We start from the raw sequence: 14170 nt of genomic DNA on the forward strand, positions 1-14170 counted from the left end.
GGGCAATTTTACCAAGAAGGAGAGTTATGGAGTGCTGCATCAGATGACCTGGCCTCCCCCGACCTCAACCAAATTAAAATGGTTTGGGATGAGTTGGACCGCAGAGTGAAGGAAAAGCAGCCAACATGTGCTCAGCATATTTACCTTTATTTAGCATATGTGGGAATTCCTTCAAGACTGTTGGAAAATAATTACAGGTGAAGCTGATTGAGAGAATGCCAAGAGTGTGCAAAGCTGTCATCAAGGCAAAGGGTGGCTATTTGAAGAATCTCAAATATAAAATAGATTTAGATTGGTTTAACACTTTTTTGGTTACTACATGATTCCATATGTGTTATTTCATAGTTTTGATGTAGAAAACTGTAAAAATAAAGAAAAACCCTTGAACGAGTCGGTGCTCTGAAAGTTGACTGGTAGTGTATATATATATGTAATAAACAACAGTAACATACAACACGGAACAGCCAGAGGGATTACATCAATACAAGATTACAAAGAGGAAAAATAATAACAAATCCGCATATCAAACACAGACATGTAGCCAATAAATTTGGGACATTTTGTTTTGCATACTTTTGAATGATTCTAAATCGTTTTCCAAATCAGTAAACAAAAAGGCCCTTTTCCACCTTGTATGTTGATTTGTGTATTACATTTTTTCCTAGTAAAAGAAGGAGATTGTTCGTTAATAAGAGCTTGTGAGTAAGCGTTTCACGGTAAGGTCTACAACTGTTGTATTCGGCGCATGTGACAAATAACATTTGATTTGATGTAGTGGATAATTGTGTTACCCACTCCAGTCAGCAGACGGCGATATGAGTATTTCAGGTGATTCTTCTTGCGTGACGTAAAATCTAGTGGACAGTACGGCTGTCGACTACTGAATCAGCCACATCGGTAGCTTGCTAGCCGACATAAAACCGAACAATTGAAGCTACTTTGACAATTTTGTGTATATTAATCGGCGTTTTAGACAATTATTTGTACGTATATAGTAGCTAACTTAATGTACTTGTTCAATTTACTACGTTGTTCAGATTGATTCTGAGCCTAGCACTAGGCTAATCGCTAATGCTAACTAGCTAGCTAACGTCCCTCACCATGAGCTCACTAAGCTACTCGTCCCTTGCTAAAGAAGAGGAGGTCTACTGGACGGAGAAAGAAGCTCTGGAGCTGAACATTGTCGTAAAAGCAGAAGATGAGAATATTACAGTGAAAGAAGAAGAAGCTTTCAGAATAAAACAGGAGGAAGAGGAGGCTATCACATTGAAAGAAGAAGAGGAGGATGTTAAAGTGAAAGAAGAGAAAAAACAGTTTGCAGTGAAAGAGGAAGAGGGGATATATGCTGTCACAGTGAAAGAGGAAGAGGGGATAGAGGCTGTCACAGTGAAAGAGGAGGAGGTAGAAGCTTTCAGAATGAAAAAGGAGGAAGAGGAAGCTGTTATAGTGAAAGAAGATAAGTATATTTTTGGAGTGAAAGAGGAGGTAGAAGTTTTCAGAATAAAAAAGGAGGAAGAGGAGGCTGTTATAGTGAAAGAAGAGAAATATATTTTTGGAGTGAAAGTGGAAGAGGGGATAGAGGCAGTCACAGTGGAAGAGGAGAAGGTAGAAGCTTTCAGAATGAAAAAGGAGGAAGAGGAGGATGTTATCGTGAAAAAAGTGGAAGAACCTTTTAGAGAGGAAGAGGATGATATCTCAATGAAGGTAAAGGAGGAAGACGTTTTGGGAGTGGAAGAGGAGGAAGGAGAGGAAGAGGAGACTGAAGATCTGATTAACACCCGTGAGTATTGTCTTAAAAACGGGCATAGACTCCGCACTGTCTACACATGAATAGGTTGTTCAGTACTATAGGAATTGTTAAAGGGCCAATCTGCGATTGGTACATGGACTTTTACATGAATAATATTTAAGACTAGCTCTCAATAACCCTTCTATGTATGTAGGGTTTTCAGCCATTACAGTCACCCACATGTGGCTCCATGTAAACTACTATTCTTCTATGTATGTAGGGTTTTCGGCCATAACATTCACCCACATTTGGCTCCATGTAAACTACTATTCTTCTATGTATGTAGGGTTTTCGGCCATTACAGTCACCCACATGTGGCTCCATGTAAACTACTATTCTTCTATGTATGTAGGGTTTTCGGCCATAACAGTCACCCACATGTGGCTCCATGTAAACTACTATTCTTCTATGTATGTAGGGTTTTCGGCCATAACAGTCACCCACATGTGGCTCCATGTAAACTACTATTCTTCTATGTATGTAGGGTTTTCGGCCATAACAGTCACCCACATGTGGCTCCATGTAAACTACTATTCTTCTATGTATGTAGGGTTTTCGGCCATAACATTCACCCACATTTGGCTCCATGTAAACTACTATTCTTCTATGTATGTAGGGTTTTCGGCCATAACAGTCACCCACATGTGGCTCCATGTAAACTACTATTCTTCTATGTATGTAGGGTTTTCGGCCATAACAGTCACCCACATGTGGCTCCATGTAAACTACTATTCTTCTATGTATGTAGGGTTTTCGGCCATAACAGTCACCCACATGTGGCTCCATGTAAACTACTATTCTTCTATGTATGTAGGGTTTTCAGCCATTACAGTCACCCACATGTGGCTCCATGTAAACTACTATTCTTCTATGTATGTAGGGTTTTCAGCCATTACAGTCACCCACATGTGGCTCCATGTAAACTACAATTCTTCTATGTATGTAGGGTTTTCGGCCATTACAGTCACCGACATGTGGCTCCATGTAAACTACTATTCTTCTATGTATGTAGGGTTTTCAGCCATAACATTCACCCACATGTGGCTCCATGTAAACTACAATTCTTCTATGTATGTAGGGTTTTCAGCCATAACATTCACCCACATGTGGCTCCATGTAAACTACAATTCTTCTATGTATGTAGGGTTTTCAGCCATAACATTCACCCACATGTGGCTCCATGTAAACTACAATTATTCTATGTATGTAGGGTTTTCAGCCATAACATTCACCCACATGTGGCTCCATGTAAACTACAATTCTTCTATGTATGTAGGGTTTTCAGCCATAACATTCACCCACATGTGGCTCCATGTAAACTACAATTATTCTATGTATGTAGGGTTTTCAGCCATTACAGTCACCCACATGTGGCTCCATGTAAACTACAATTCCGACGCTGTGCTCCAACAGGTTTAGAAACATGCTGATATGCCCGTTATAGTTCGTGTCAGCGACAAAGATTCTTTGAAATAGAAAAGAGACTTACTGTAGCTGTTTTGCACGGATCCAAACACTGTGTATGTCTCCAATTGACGAACTAAACTTCCTCCCCAGTTAGCTTACACACAGGTGTTCGGAGCATGCTAAATATTCAAATCAAGCTTTATTTATACAGCACATTTCAGACATGGCATTCAAAACAATGTCCTTCACAGGAAATAAATAAAAACACTGAAAATAAACTGAAATATTTACTACAAAACACATAAGGGGATATACATTCAAAGAACAGCAATACAAACTGAATCCTTTACCATACAACACATATGATAAAACAACTGAATCCTTTACCACACAACACATATGATAAAACAACTGAATCCTTTACCACACAACACATATGATAAAACAACTGAAACCATACAACACATATGATAAAACAACTGAATCCTTTACCACACAACACATATGATAAAACAACTGAAACCACACAACACATATGATAAATCAACTGAATCCTTTACCCCACAACACATATGATAAATCAACTGAATCCTTTACCACACAACACATATGATAAAACAACTGAAACCACACAACACATATGATAAATCAACTGAATCCTTTACCCCACAACACATATGATAAAACAACTGAATCCTTTACCACACAACACATATGATAAAACAACTGAAACCATACAACACATATGATAAAACAACTGAATCCTTTACCATACAACACATATGATAAAACAACTGAAACCACACAACACATATGATAAATCAACTGAATCCTTTACCACACAACACATATGATAAAACAACTGAATCCTTTACCACACAACACATATGATAAAACAACTGAATCCTTTACCATACAACACATATGATAAAACAACTGAAACCACACAACACATATGATAAAACAACTGAATCCTTTACCACACAACACATATGATAAAACAACTGAAGCCTTTACCACACAACACATATGATAAAACAACTGAATCCTTTACCATACAACACATATGATAAAACAACTGAATCCTTTACCACACAACACATATGATAAAACAACTGAATCCTTTACCACACAACACTTATGATAAAACAACTGAAACCTTTACCACACAACACATATGATAAAACAACTGAAAAATAACTAAAACTGAATGACTAAAAAGCAACCTGAGGAAAAGCACCGCTAAAAAGGTGTTGTAAGATCTCTTTTAAATATGTCCACAGTTTCAGCCCCCCTCAGGTTCTCTGGCAGGCTGTTACAGAGGCTGGGGGCATATTAGGCTACCTGCTGGGGCGGCAGGTAGCCTAGTGGTTAGAGAGGGGGCGGCAGGTAGCCTAGTGGTTAGAGCGTTGGACTAGTAACCGGAAGGTTGCAAGATCGAATCACCGAGCTGACAAGGTAAACATCTGTTGTTCTGCCTCTGAACAAGGCAGTTAATTGAAAATAAGAATTTGTTCTTAACTGACTTGCCTAGTAAAATAAAGGTAAAATAAATAAATAAATCAAATTAACTCAAGGCTGCCTCTCCATGGCTCTTGGTCCTCTTGGTCCAAGGTTAAAAGGCCAGTGCCAGAGGACCTGGGTACATCACTTAAAAGCATGTCTGACATGTATTGCTGTGCACAATCGTGGATTGATTTAAAAACCAATAGAGTACTTTTCAAATTAATTCTAAAACTCACAGGCAGCCAGTGCAGAGACCTTAAAACCAGTGTAGCGTATGTTCTCTGTCTGGTCTTGGTCAGTACCCGTGCTGCAGCATTCTGTATGTTTTGCTGTTGACCAATGGCTTTCTTGGGTAGACCAGACAGGAGAGACACCAGACAAGCTTGCTTGTAATAAAAGCATGGATGAGTCTCTCTGTATCAGCCTGAGAGTGAAACGGCCGCACATGTTCCTCAGTTGGTAAAAAGTTTTTGTCACATTCTTAATGTGTGATTAGAAATTTAGTTCAGAATCTAAAATAACACCTAGGTTTTTTTACCTGGTGTTTTATCGTTATTGCCCGTGAATGAAAATGTGTGGCCAGAATAGCAGGAGGAAGTTGTGAGCCATCCAAGTATTTAAATCACTAATACAGTCTAATAATTTATCCGTGGAGGGTAACATACAGTGCCTTCGGAAAGTATTCAGACCCCTTCCACATTTTGTACATTACAGCCTTATTATAAAATGGATTAAATACATACAAGATCCTCAGACATCTTTTTTATTTAACCCTTTATTTTACCAGGTAAATTGAGTGAGAACACATTCTCATTTACAGCAACAACCTGGGGAATAGTTACATGGGAAGATGAGGGGGAATGAATGAGCCAATTGTAAGCTGGGGATGATTAGGTGACCTTGATGGTGTGAGGGCCAGATTGGGAATTCAGCCAGGACACCGGGGTTAACACCCCTACTCTTACGATAAGTGCCATGGGATCTTTACTGACCACAGAGAGTCAGGACACCCGTTTAACATCCCATCCTAAAGACCGCACCCTACACAGGGCAATGTCCCAAATCACTGCCCTGGGGCATTGAGATATTTTTTTAGACTCAGAGGAAATGGTGCCTCCTACTGGCCCTCCAACACCACTTCCAGCAGCATCTGGTCTCCCATCCAGGGATCAACCAGGACCAACCCTGCTTAGCTTCAGAAGCAAGCCAGCAGTGGTATGCAAGGTGGTATGCAAGGTGGTATGCTGCTGACCTAACATTACCCCATAATGGCAAAGCAAAAACACGTTTTTTTAGAAAACTGAAATACCTTATTTACATAAGTATTCAGACCCTTCGTAATGAGACTAGAAATCATTCTTAAATGGAAGAAGTCCGAAACAAACAGGAGCTGGCCGTCCGGCCAAACTGAGCAAACTGGGGAGAAGGGCCTTGGTCAGGGAGGTGACCAAGTACCTGGTGGTCACTCTGACAGAGCTCCAGAGTTCCTCTGTGGAGATGGGAGAACCTTCCAGAAGTACAACCATCTCTGCAGCACTCCACCAATCAGTGGCAGGGACTGGGAGACTAGTCAGGATCAAGGTAAAGATGAACGGAGCAAAGTACAGAGAGATCCTTGATGAAAACCTGCTCCAGAGCTCTCAGAACCTCAGACTGGGGCAAGGTCTCTGAATGTCCTTGAGTGGCCTAGCCAGAGCCCGGACTTGAACCCGATCAAACATCTCTGAAGAGACCTGAAAATAGCTGTGCAGCGACGCTCCCCATCCAACCTGACAGAGCTTGAGAGGATCTGCAGAGAACAATGGGAGAAATTCCCCAAATACAGGTGTGCCAAGCTTGTAGCGTCATACCCAAGAAGACTCAAGGCTGTAATCGCTGCCAAAGGTGTTTCAACAAAGTACTGAGTAAAGGGTCTGAATACTTATGTAAATGTTATATTCTAGTTTTTTATTTTTTATAAATTAGATACAAATTTTAAAAACCTGTTTTTGCTTTGTCATTATTGGGTATTGTGTGTAGATTGATGAGTAAATGGGTAAAAAGCAATTTAATCAATTTTAGAATAAAGCTGTAACGTAACAAAATGTGAAAAAAAGGTCAAGGGGTCTGAATACTTTCCGAAGGACCTATATATAAAAATAGCTAATTAGCACAGGTGGTGGCTTATGTATATACAGTCGTGGCCAAAAGTTTTGAGAATCACACAAATATTAATTTTAACAAAGTCTGTTGCCTCAGTTTGTATGATGGCAATTTGCATATACTCCAGAATGTTATGAATAGTGATCAGATGAATTGCAATTAATTGCTAAGTCCCTCTTTGCCATGCAAATGAACTGAATCGCCCAAAAACATTTCCACTGCATTTCAGCCCTGCCACAAAAGGACCAGCTGACATCATGTCAGTGAATATGCAGATTCGGTGAGCGAGTTCATTAGGAAGTGCATTGACGATGTCGTACCCAGAGCAACGATTAAAACATTCCCAAACCAGAAACCGTGGATTAACGGCAGCATTCGCGTGAAACTGAAAGCGCGAACCACTGCTTTTAACCAGGGCAAGGTGACCGGAAACATGACCGAATACACACAGTGTAGCTATTCTCTCCGCAAGGCTATCAAACAGGCTAAGTCCCAGTACAGAGACAAAATTGAATCGCAATTCAACAGCTCAGACACAAGGGGTATGTGGCAGGGTCTACAGTCTATCACGGATTACAAAAAGAAAAGCAGCCCCGTCGCGGATCAGGATGTCTTGCTCCCAGACAGGCTAAATACCTTTTTTGCCCGCTTTGAGGATAATACAGTGCCACTGACACGGCCCACTACCAAAACCTGCGGGCTCTCCTTCACTGCAGCCGAGGTGAGTAAAACATTTAAACGTGTTAACCCTCGCAAGGCTGCAGGCCCAGACGGCATTCCCAGCCGCGTCCTCAGAGCATGCGCAGACCAGCTGGCTGGTGTGTTTACGGACATATTCAATCAATCCTTAGCCCAGTCTGCTGTTCCCACATGCTTCAAGAGGGCCACCATTGTTCCTGTTCCCAAGAAAGCTAAGGTAACTGAGCTAAACGACTACCGCCCCGTAGCACTCACTTCCGTCATCATGAAGTGCTTTGAGAGACTAGTCAAGGACCATATCACCTCCACCCTACCGGACACCCTAGACCCACTCCAATTTGCTTACCGACCCAATAGGTCCACAGACGACGCAATCGCAACCACACTGCACACTGCCCTAACCCATCTGGACAAGAGGAATACCTATGTGAGAATGCTGTTCATCGACTACAGCTCAGCATTCAACACCATAGTACCCTCCAAACTCGTCATCAAGCTCGAGACCCTGGGCCTCGACCCCGCCCTGTGCAACTGGGTCCTGGACTTCCTGACGGGCCGCCCCCAGGTGGTGAGGGTAGGTAACAACATCTCCACCCCGCTGATCCTCAACACTGGGGCCCCACAAGGGTGCGTTCTGAGCCCTCTCCTGTACTCCCTGTTCACCCACGACTGCGTGGCCATGCACGCCTCCAACTCAATCATCAAGTTTGCGGACGACTCTACAGTGGTAGGCTTGATTACCAACAACGACGAGACGGCCTACAGGGAGGAGGTGAGGGCCCTCGGAGTGTGGTGTCAGGAAAATAACCTCACACTCAACGTCAACAAAACAAAGGAGATGATTGTGGACTTCAGGAAACAGCAGAGGGAGCTCCCCCCTATCCACATCGACGGGTCAGTAGTGGAGAAGGTGGAAAGTTTTAAGTTCCTCGGTGTACACATCACGGACAAACTGAATTGGTCCACCCACACAGACAGCGTTGTGAAGAAGGCGCAGCAGCGCCTCTTCAACCTCAGGAGGCTGAAGAAATTCGGCTTGTCACCAAAAGCACTCACAAACTTCTACAGATGCACAATCGAGAGCATCCTGTCGGGCTGTATCACCGCCTGGTACGGCAACTGCTCCGCACACAACCGTAAGGCTCTCCAGAGGGTAGTGAGGTCGGCAGAACGCATCACCCGGGGCAAACTACCTGCCCTCCAGGACACCTACACCACCCGATGTCACAGGAAGGCCATAAAGATCATCAAGGACAACAACCACCCAAGCCACTACCTGTTCACCCCGCTATCATCCAGAAGGCGAGGTCAGTACAGGTGCATCCAAGCAGGGACCGAGAGACTGAAAAACAGCTTCTATCTCAAGGCCATCAGACTGTTAAACAGCCACCACTAACATTTAGCGGCCGCTGCCAACAAACTGACTCAGCTCCAGCCACCTTAAAAATGGGAATTGATGGAAATTATGTAAAAATGTACCACCAGCCACTTTAAACAATGCCACCTAATATAATGTTTACATACCCTACATTACACATCTCTTATGTATATGTATATACTGTACTCTATATCATCTACTGCATCTTGCCATCTTATGTAATACATGGACCACTAGCCACTTTAAACTATGCCACTTTATGTTTACATACCCTACAGTACTCATCTCATAGGTATATACCGTACTCTATACCATCTACTGCACCTTGCCTATGCCGTCTGTACCATCACTCATTCATATATCTTTATGTACATATTCTTTATCCCTTTACACTTGCGTGTATAAGGTAGTAGTTGCGGAATTGTTAGGTTAGATTACTTGTTGTTATTACTGCATTGTCGGAACTAGAAGCACAAGCATTTCGCTACACTCGCATTAACATCTGCTAACCATGTGTATGTGACTAATAAATTTGATTTGATTTGATTTGATTTGATTCTCTCGTTAATACAGGTGTGAGTGTTGACGAGGACAAGGCTGGAGATCACTCTGTCATGCTGATTGAGTTCGAATAACAGACTGGAAGCTTCAAAAGGAGGGTGGTGCTTGGAATCATTGTTCTTCCTCTGTCAACCATGGTTACCTGCAAGGAAACACATGCCGTCATCATTGCTTTGCACATAAAGGGCTTCACAGGCAAGGATATTGCTGCCAGTAAGATTGCACCTAAATCAACCATTTATCGGATCCTCAAGAACTTCAAGGAGAGCTGTTCAATTGTTGTGAAGAAGGCTTCAGGGCGGCCAAGAAAGTCCATCAAGCGCCAGGACCGTCTCCTAAAGTTGATTCAGCTGCGGGATCGGGGCACCACCAGTATAGAGCTTGCTCAGGAATGGCAGCAGGCAGGTGTGAGTGCAACTGCACGCACAGTGAGGCGAAGACTTTTGGAGGATGGCCTAGTGTCAAGAAGGGCAGCAAAGAAGCCACTTCTCTCCAGGAAAAACATCAGGGACAGACTGATATTCTGCAAAAGGTACAGGGATTGGACTGCTGAGGACTGGGGCAAAGTCATTTTCTCTGATGAATCCCCTTTCCGATTGTTTGGGGCATCCAGAAAAAAGCTTGTCCGGAGAAGACAAGGTGAGTGCTGCCATCAGTCCTGTGTCATGCCAACAGTAAAGCATTCTGAGACCATTCATGTGTGGGGTTGCTTCTCAGCCAAGGGAGTGGGCTCACTCATAATTTTGCCTAAGAACACAGCCATGAATAAAGAATGGTACCAACACATCCTTCGAGAGCAACTTCTCCCAACAATCCAGGAACAGTTTGGTGACGAACAATGCCTTTTCCAGCATGATGGAGCACCTTGCCATAAGGCAAAAGTGATAACTAAGTGGCTCGGGGAACAAAACATCGATATTTTGGGTCCATGGCCAGGAAACTCCCCAGACCTTAATCCCATTGAGAACTTGTGGTCAATCCTCAAGAGGCAGGTGGACAAACAAACAACCCACAAATCCTGACAAAGTCCTAGCATTGATTATACAAGAATGGGCTGCCATCAGTCAGGATGTGGCCCAGAAGTTAATTGACAGCATGCCAGGGCGGATTGCAGAGGTCTTGAAAAAGAAGGGTCAACACTGCAAATATTGACTCTGCATCAACTTAATGTAATTGTCAATAAAAGCCTTTGACACTTATGAAATGTAATTATACTACAGTATTCCATAGTAACATCTGACAAAAATATCTAAAGACACCGAAGCAGCAAACCTTGTGGAAATTAATATTTGTCTCATTCTCAAAACTTTGACACAACTGTCTATTATTATTATTATTTAAAAAATATTTTTCCCTGTCTCCATGGATAGACACTAACTACTGTTATATAGACACTAACTACTGTTATGTAGACACTAACTACTGTTATATAGACACTAACTACTGTTATATAGACACTAAACCCCATGGATAGACACTAACTACTGTTATATAGACACTAACTACTGTTATATAGACACTAAAGGTAGTTAACATCTATGACTAGTCCAATTGAGACCAGTGTCTCGTTTACAACGGTGCCCTGAGGATAAAAAAAAACCTCCCATCAACACAACGACGACAACAAAAAGATAACTACAAGACAGCTATAAATACATTCCGTCAGGTTATTACAACAAGTTAGAATAATCCATTGAAACAATTGCTCACCGGTGAATTAATTTATCATTTTAAACTGCCCTACTCGGCACCAGGGAATCCAGGTGCAATTTGTTTTGTAAGATATTCCGTAACTGTGGTGTGTTAAAACTAAAGGCAGATTTACCAAACTTTGTAGAGACAAGCGGGACTTCAAGAGTTAACCAAACCCGTTCTCAGGGCTGGTTATCTCCATATTGTTATATTTCAACCAGGAAGTGAGATATGTTGGAAGCTTGTGGAGCAGGAAGTGGGATATGTTGGAAGCTTGTGGAGCAGGAAGTGAGATATGTTGGAAGCTTGTGGAGCAGGAAGTGAGGTATGTTGGAAGCTTGTGGAGCAGGAAGTGAGATATGTTGGAAGCTTGTGGAGCAGGAAGTGAGATATGTTGGAAGCTTGTGGAGCAGGAAGTGAGATATGTTGGAAGTTTGTGGAGCAGGAAGTGAGGTATGTTTCCTGCTTGTGGAGCAGGAAGTGAGATATGTTGGAAGCTTGTGGAGCAGAGCTTTGTAAACAACAATGGAGTAATGTAGAGATCTACGGGACTTTAGTGAGGTCCAGCTCACCTGATACAGGATGCAGTGATGCGTATTAAAACTGTCACCCGTAATTAAAAGAAGGCCGCTAAGGTAGACGGAGGTTTAAGAGTCGTGGCTGCTGCATTCTGGTAAATGGTGACATCATAGCCAACAATGACAAGACAGTGGTCATCTGCTTCCTGCTCTTCGTGGAGAAGCCAAGATGTATTTCTAAAATGAAGAAGTCTACTTTACATTGGAGCTTTTTAACGAGCTTCATGTTTTCTAGGCTTTAGTGGAAGGGGAGGAAGGCGGGAGGGAGGGAAGGAGAGAGGGAGGAAGGAGGGAGGGAGGAAGGAGGGAGAGAGCGAGAGAGATGTATTTCTAAAATATGAAGAAGTCTACTTTACATTGGAGCTTTTTAACGAGCTTCATCAGTATGTTTTCTATGCTTTAGAGGAAGGGGAGGGAGGCGGGAGGGAGGGAAGGAGAGAGGGAGGGAAGGAGAGAGGGAGGGAGGGAGTTAGGGAGGAGCTTCATGTTTTCTAGACTTGTCCAGATACTTCTAGAACCCGATGAGAGAAACCATCCAATGAGTGGAGACGTAGCCCATCTGAGGCATGTTAACTATCACTGTTGTGGTTGTCTCACCTAGCTACCTTAAGATGGATGCACTAACTGAGGGAAACTGTATTTACTATCACTGTTGTGGTTGTCTCACCAAGCTACCTTAAGATGGATGCACTAACTGAGGGAAACTGTATTTACTATCACTGTTGTGGTTGTCTCACCTAGCTACCTTAAGATGGATGCATTAACTGAGGGAAACTGTATTTACTATCACTGTTGTGGTTGTCTCACCTAGCTACCTTAAGATGGATGCATTAACTGAGGGAAACTGTATTTACTATCACTGTTGTGGTTGTCTCACCTAGCTACCTTAAGATGGATGCACTAACTGAGGGAAACTGTATTTACTATCACTGTTGTGGTTGTCTCACCAAGCTACCTTAAGATGGATGCACTAACTGCAAGTTGCTCTGGATAGTGACCATAATATTCCCTTAAAACCACACAGTGTAAAATACATGGGTCATGTAAACAATGGAGCACATGCATCACATGCTAAGAGCACTTGACTGTAAGTCTCTCTGGATAAGAGGGTCTGCTAAATGACTAAAATGTATGTGGAGATTTCATTCAGGTCTCCCTGTTTTAATCACTCTGTTTGTCTTTGGCAGAAGACCGACCAGACTCAGAGGAACCGGAGCCGTCTGAACCAGCGAGACTACACCACTGTTCACAGTGTGGAAAGAGTTTTACCCATTTAGGGAATCTTAAAAACCATAAGAGAACACATGCAGAGAAGAAGTCTTACAACTGCTCTCAGTGTGGAATGAGTTTTACCCGGTTAGGGAACCTAAAATCGCATGAGAGAATACACACAGGAGAGAAGCCTTACCACTGCTTCCAGTGTGGAAAGAGATTTATCGAGCCAGCACAACTGAAAGTTCATTGGAGAAAACACACAGGGGAAAAACCATTCCAATGCTCTCAGTGTGGAAATACATTTTCCCGATCAGGGGACCTGAAATCACATGAGAGAACACACACAGGGGAAAAGCCTTACCACTGTTCCAATTGTGAAAAGAGTTTCAGTTGGTCAGGGCAACTGAAAGAGCATAAGAGAATACACACAGGAGAAAAGCCATTCCAATGCTCGCAGTGTGGAAAGAGTTTTACCCGGATAGGGAACCTGAGAACACATGAGAAAATGCATACAGGAGAAAAGCCGTTCCAATGCTCTCAGTGTGGAAAGAGTTTTACTCAATTAAGGAGCCTGAAAAGTCATGAGAGGACACACACAGGGGAGAAGCCTTTCCAATGATCTCAGTGTGGAAACGGTTTTACCCGGTTAGGGTACCTGAAAACACATGAGGTGACACACAAAGGAGGGTAGCCTCACCTCTGCTCCCAGTGTGAAAGAGTTTTACTCAATCCTGAAAGAGCATGAGAGAATACATACTCTTCATGTCACTACTCATTGTGGAAAGACATGTTATGGTTTCGACTGAGAATTTGTGTTTTTGTCATGAAATCTAATTGTCTATATTAAATCATACTCACAAATAGGTCGACATTTGTTTTTTATATTTGAGATTCTTCAAAGTAGCCACCCTTTGCCTTGATGACAGCTTTGCACACTCTTGGCATTCTCTCAACCAGCTTCATGAGGTAATCACCTGGAATTAATTTCAATTAATGGTGTGCCTTGTTAAGTTCATTTGTGGAATTTCTTTCCTTCTTAATGCAATTGAGCTAATCAGTTGTGTTGTGACAAGGTAGATAGCGTATCCAGAAGATGCCCTATTTGGAAAAAGACCAAGTCCATAATATGGCAAGAACAGCTCAAAAAAGCAAAGTGAAACAACAGTCCATCATTACTTTAAGACATGAAGGACAGTCAATCCG

At 42.5% G+C, this 14170-nt stretch overlaps 1 protein-coding gene across 1 annotated transcript; it reads left to right on the top strand.

Annotated features, from left to right (window-relative positions):
* The first annotated feature begins 790 nt into the window (after nucleotides 1–790).
* On the top strand, nucleotides 791–13828 carry LOC139547009 (zinc finger and SCAN domain-containing protein 2-like). The gene is made up of 2 exons (XM_071356045.1): nucleotides 791–1780; nucleotides 12940–13828. Exons 1-2 carry the CDS (start codon nucleotides 1102–1104, stop codon nucleotides 13584–13586), a joined length of 1326 nt encoding a protein of 441 aa, XP_071212146.1. The 5' UTR covers nucleotides 791–1101; the 3' UTR covers nucleotides 13587–13828.
* The last annotated feature ends 342 nt before the right edge of the window (nucleotides 13829–14170 follow it).

Source organism: Salvelinus alpinus, chromosome 2 (assembly GCF_045679555.1).
Source record: "Salvelinus alpinus chromosome 2, SLU_Salpinus.1, whole genome shotgun sequence".
NCBI classification, from domain to species: domain Eukaryota; kingdom Metazoa; phylum Chordata; class Actinopteri; order Salmoniformes; family Salmonidae; genus Salvelinus; species Salvelinus alpinus.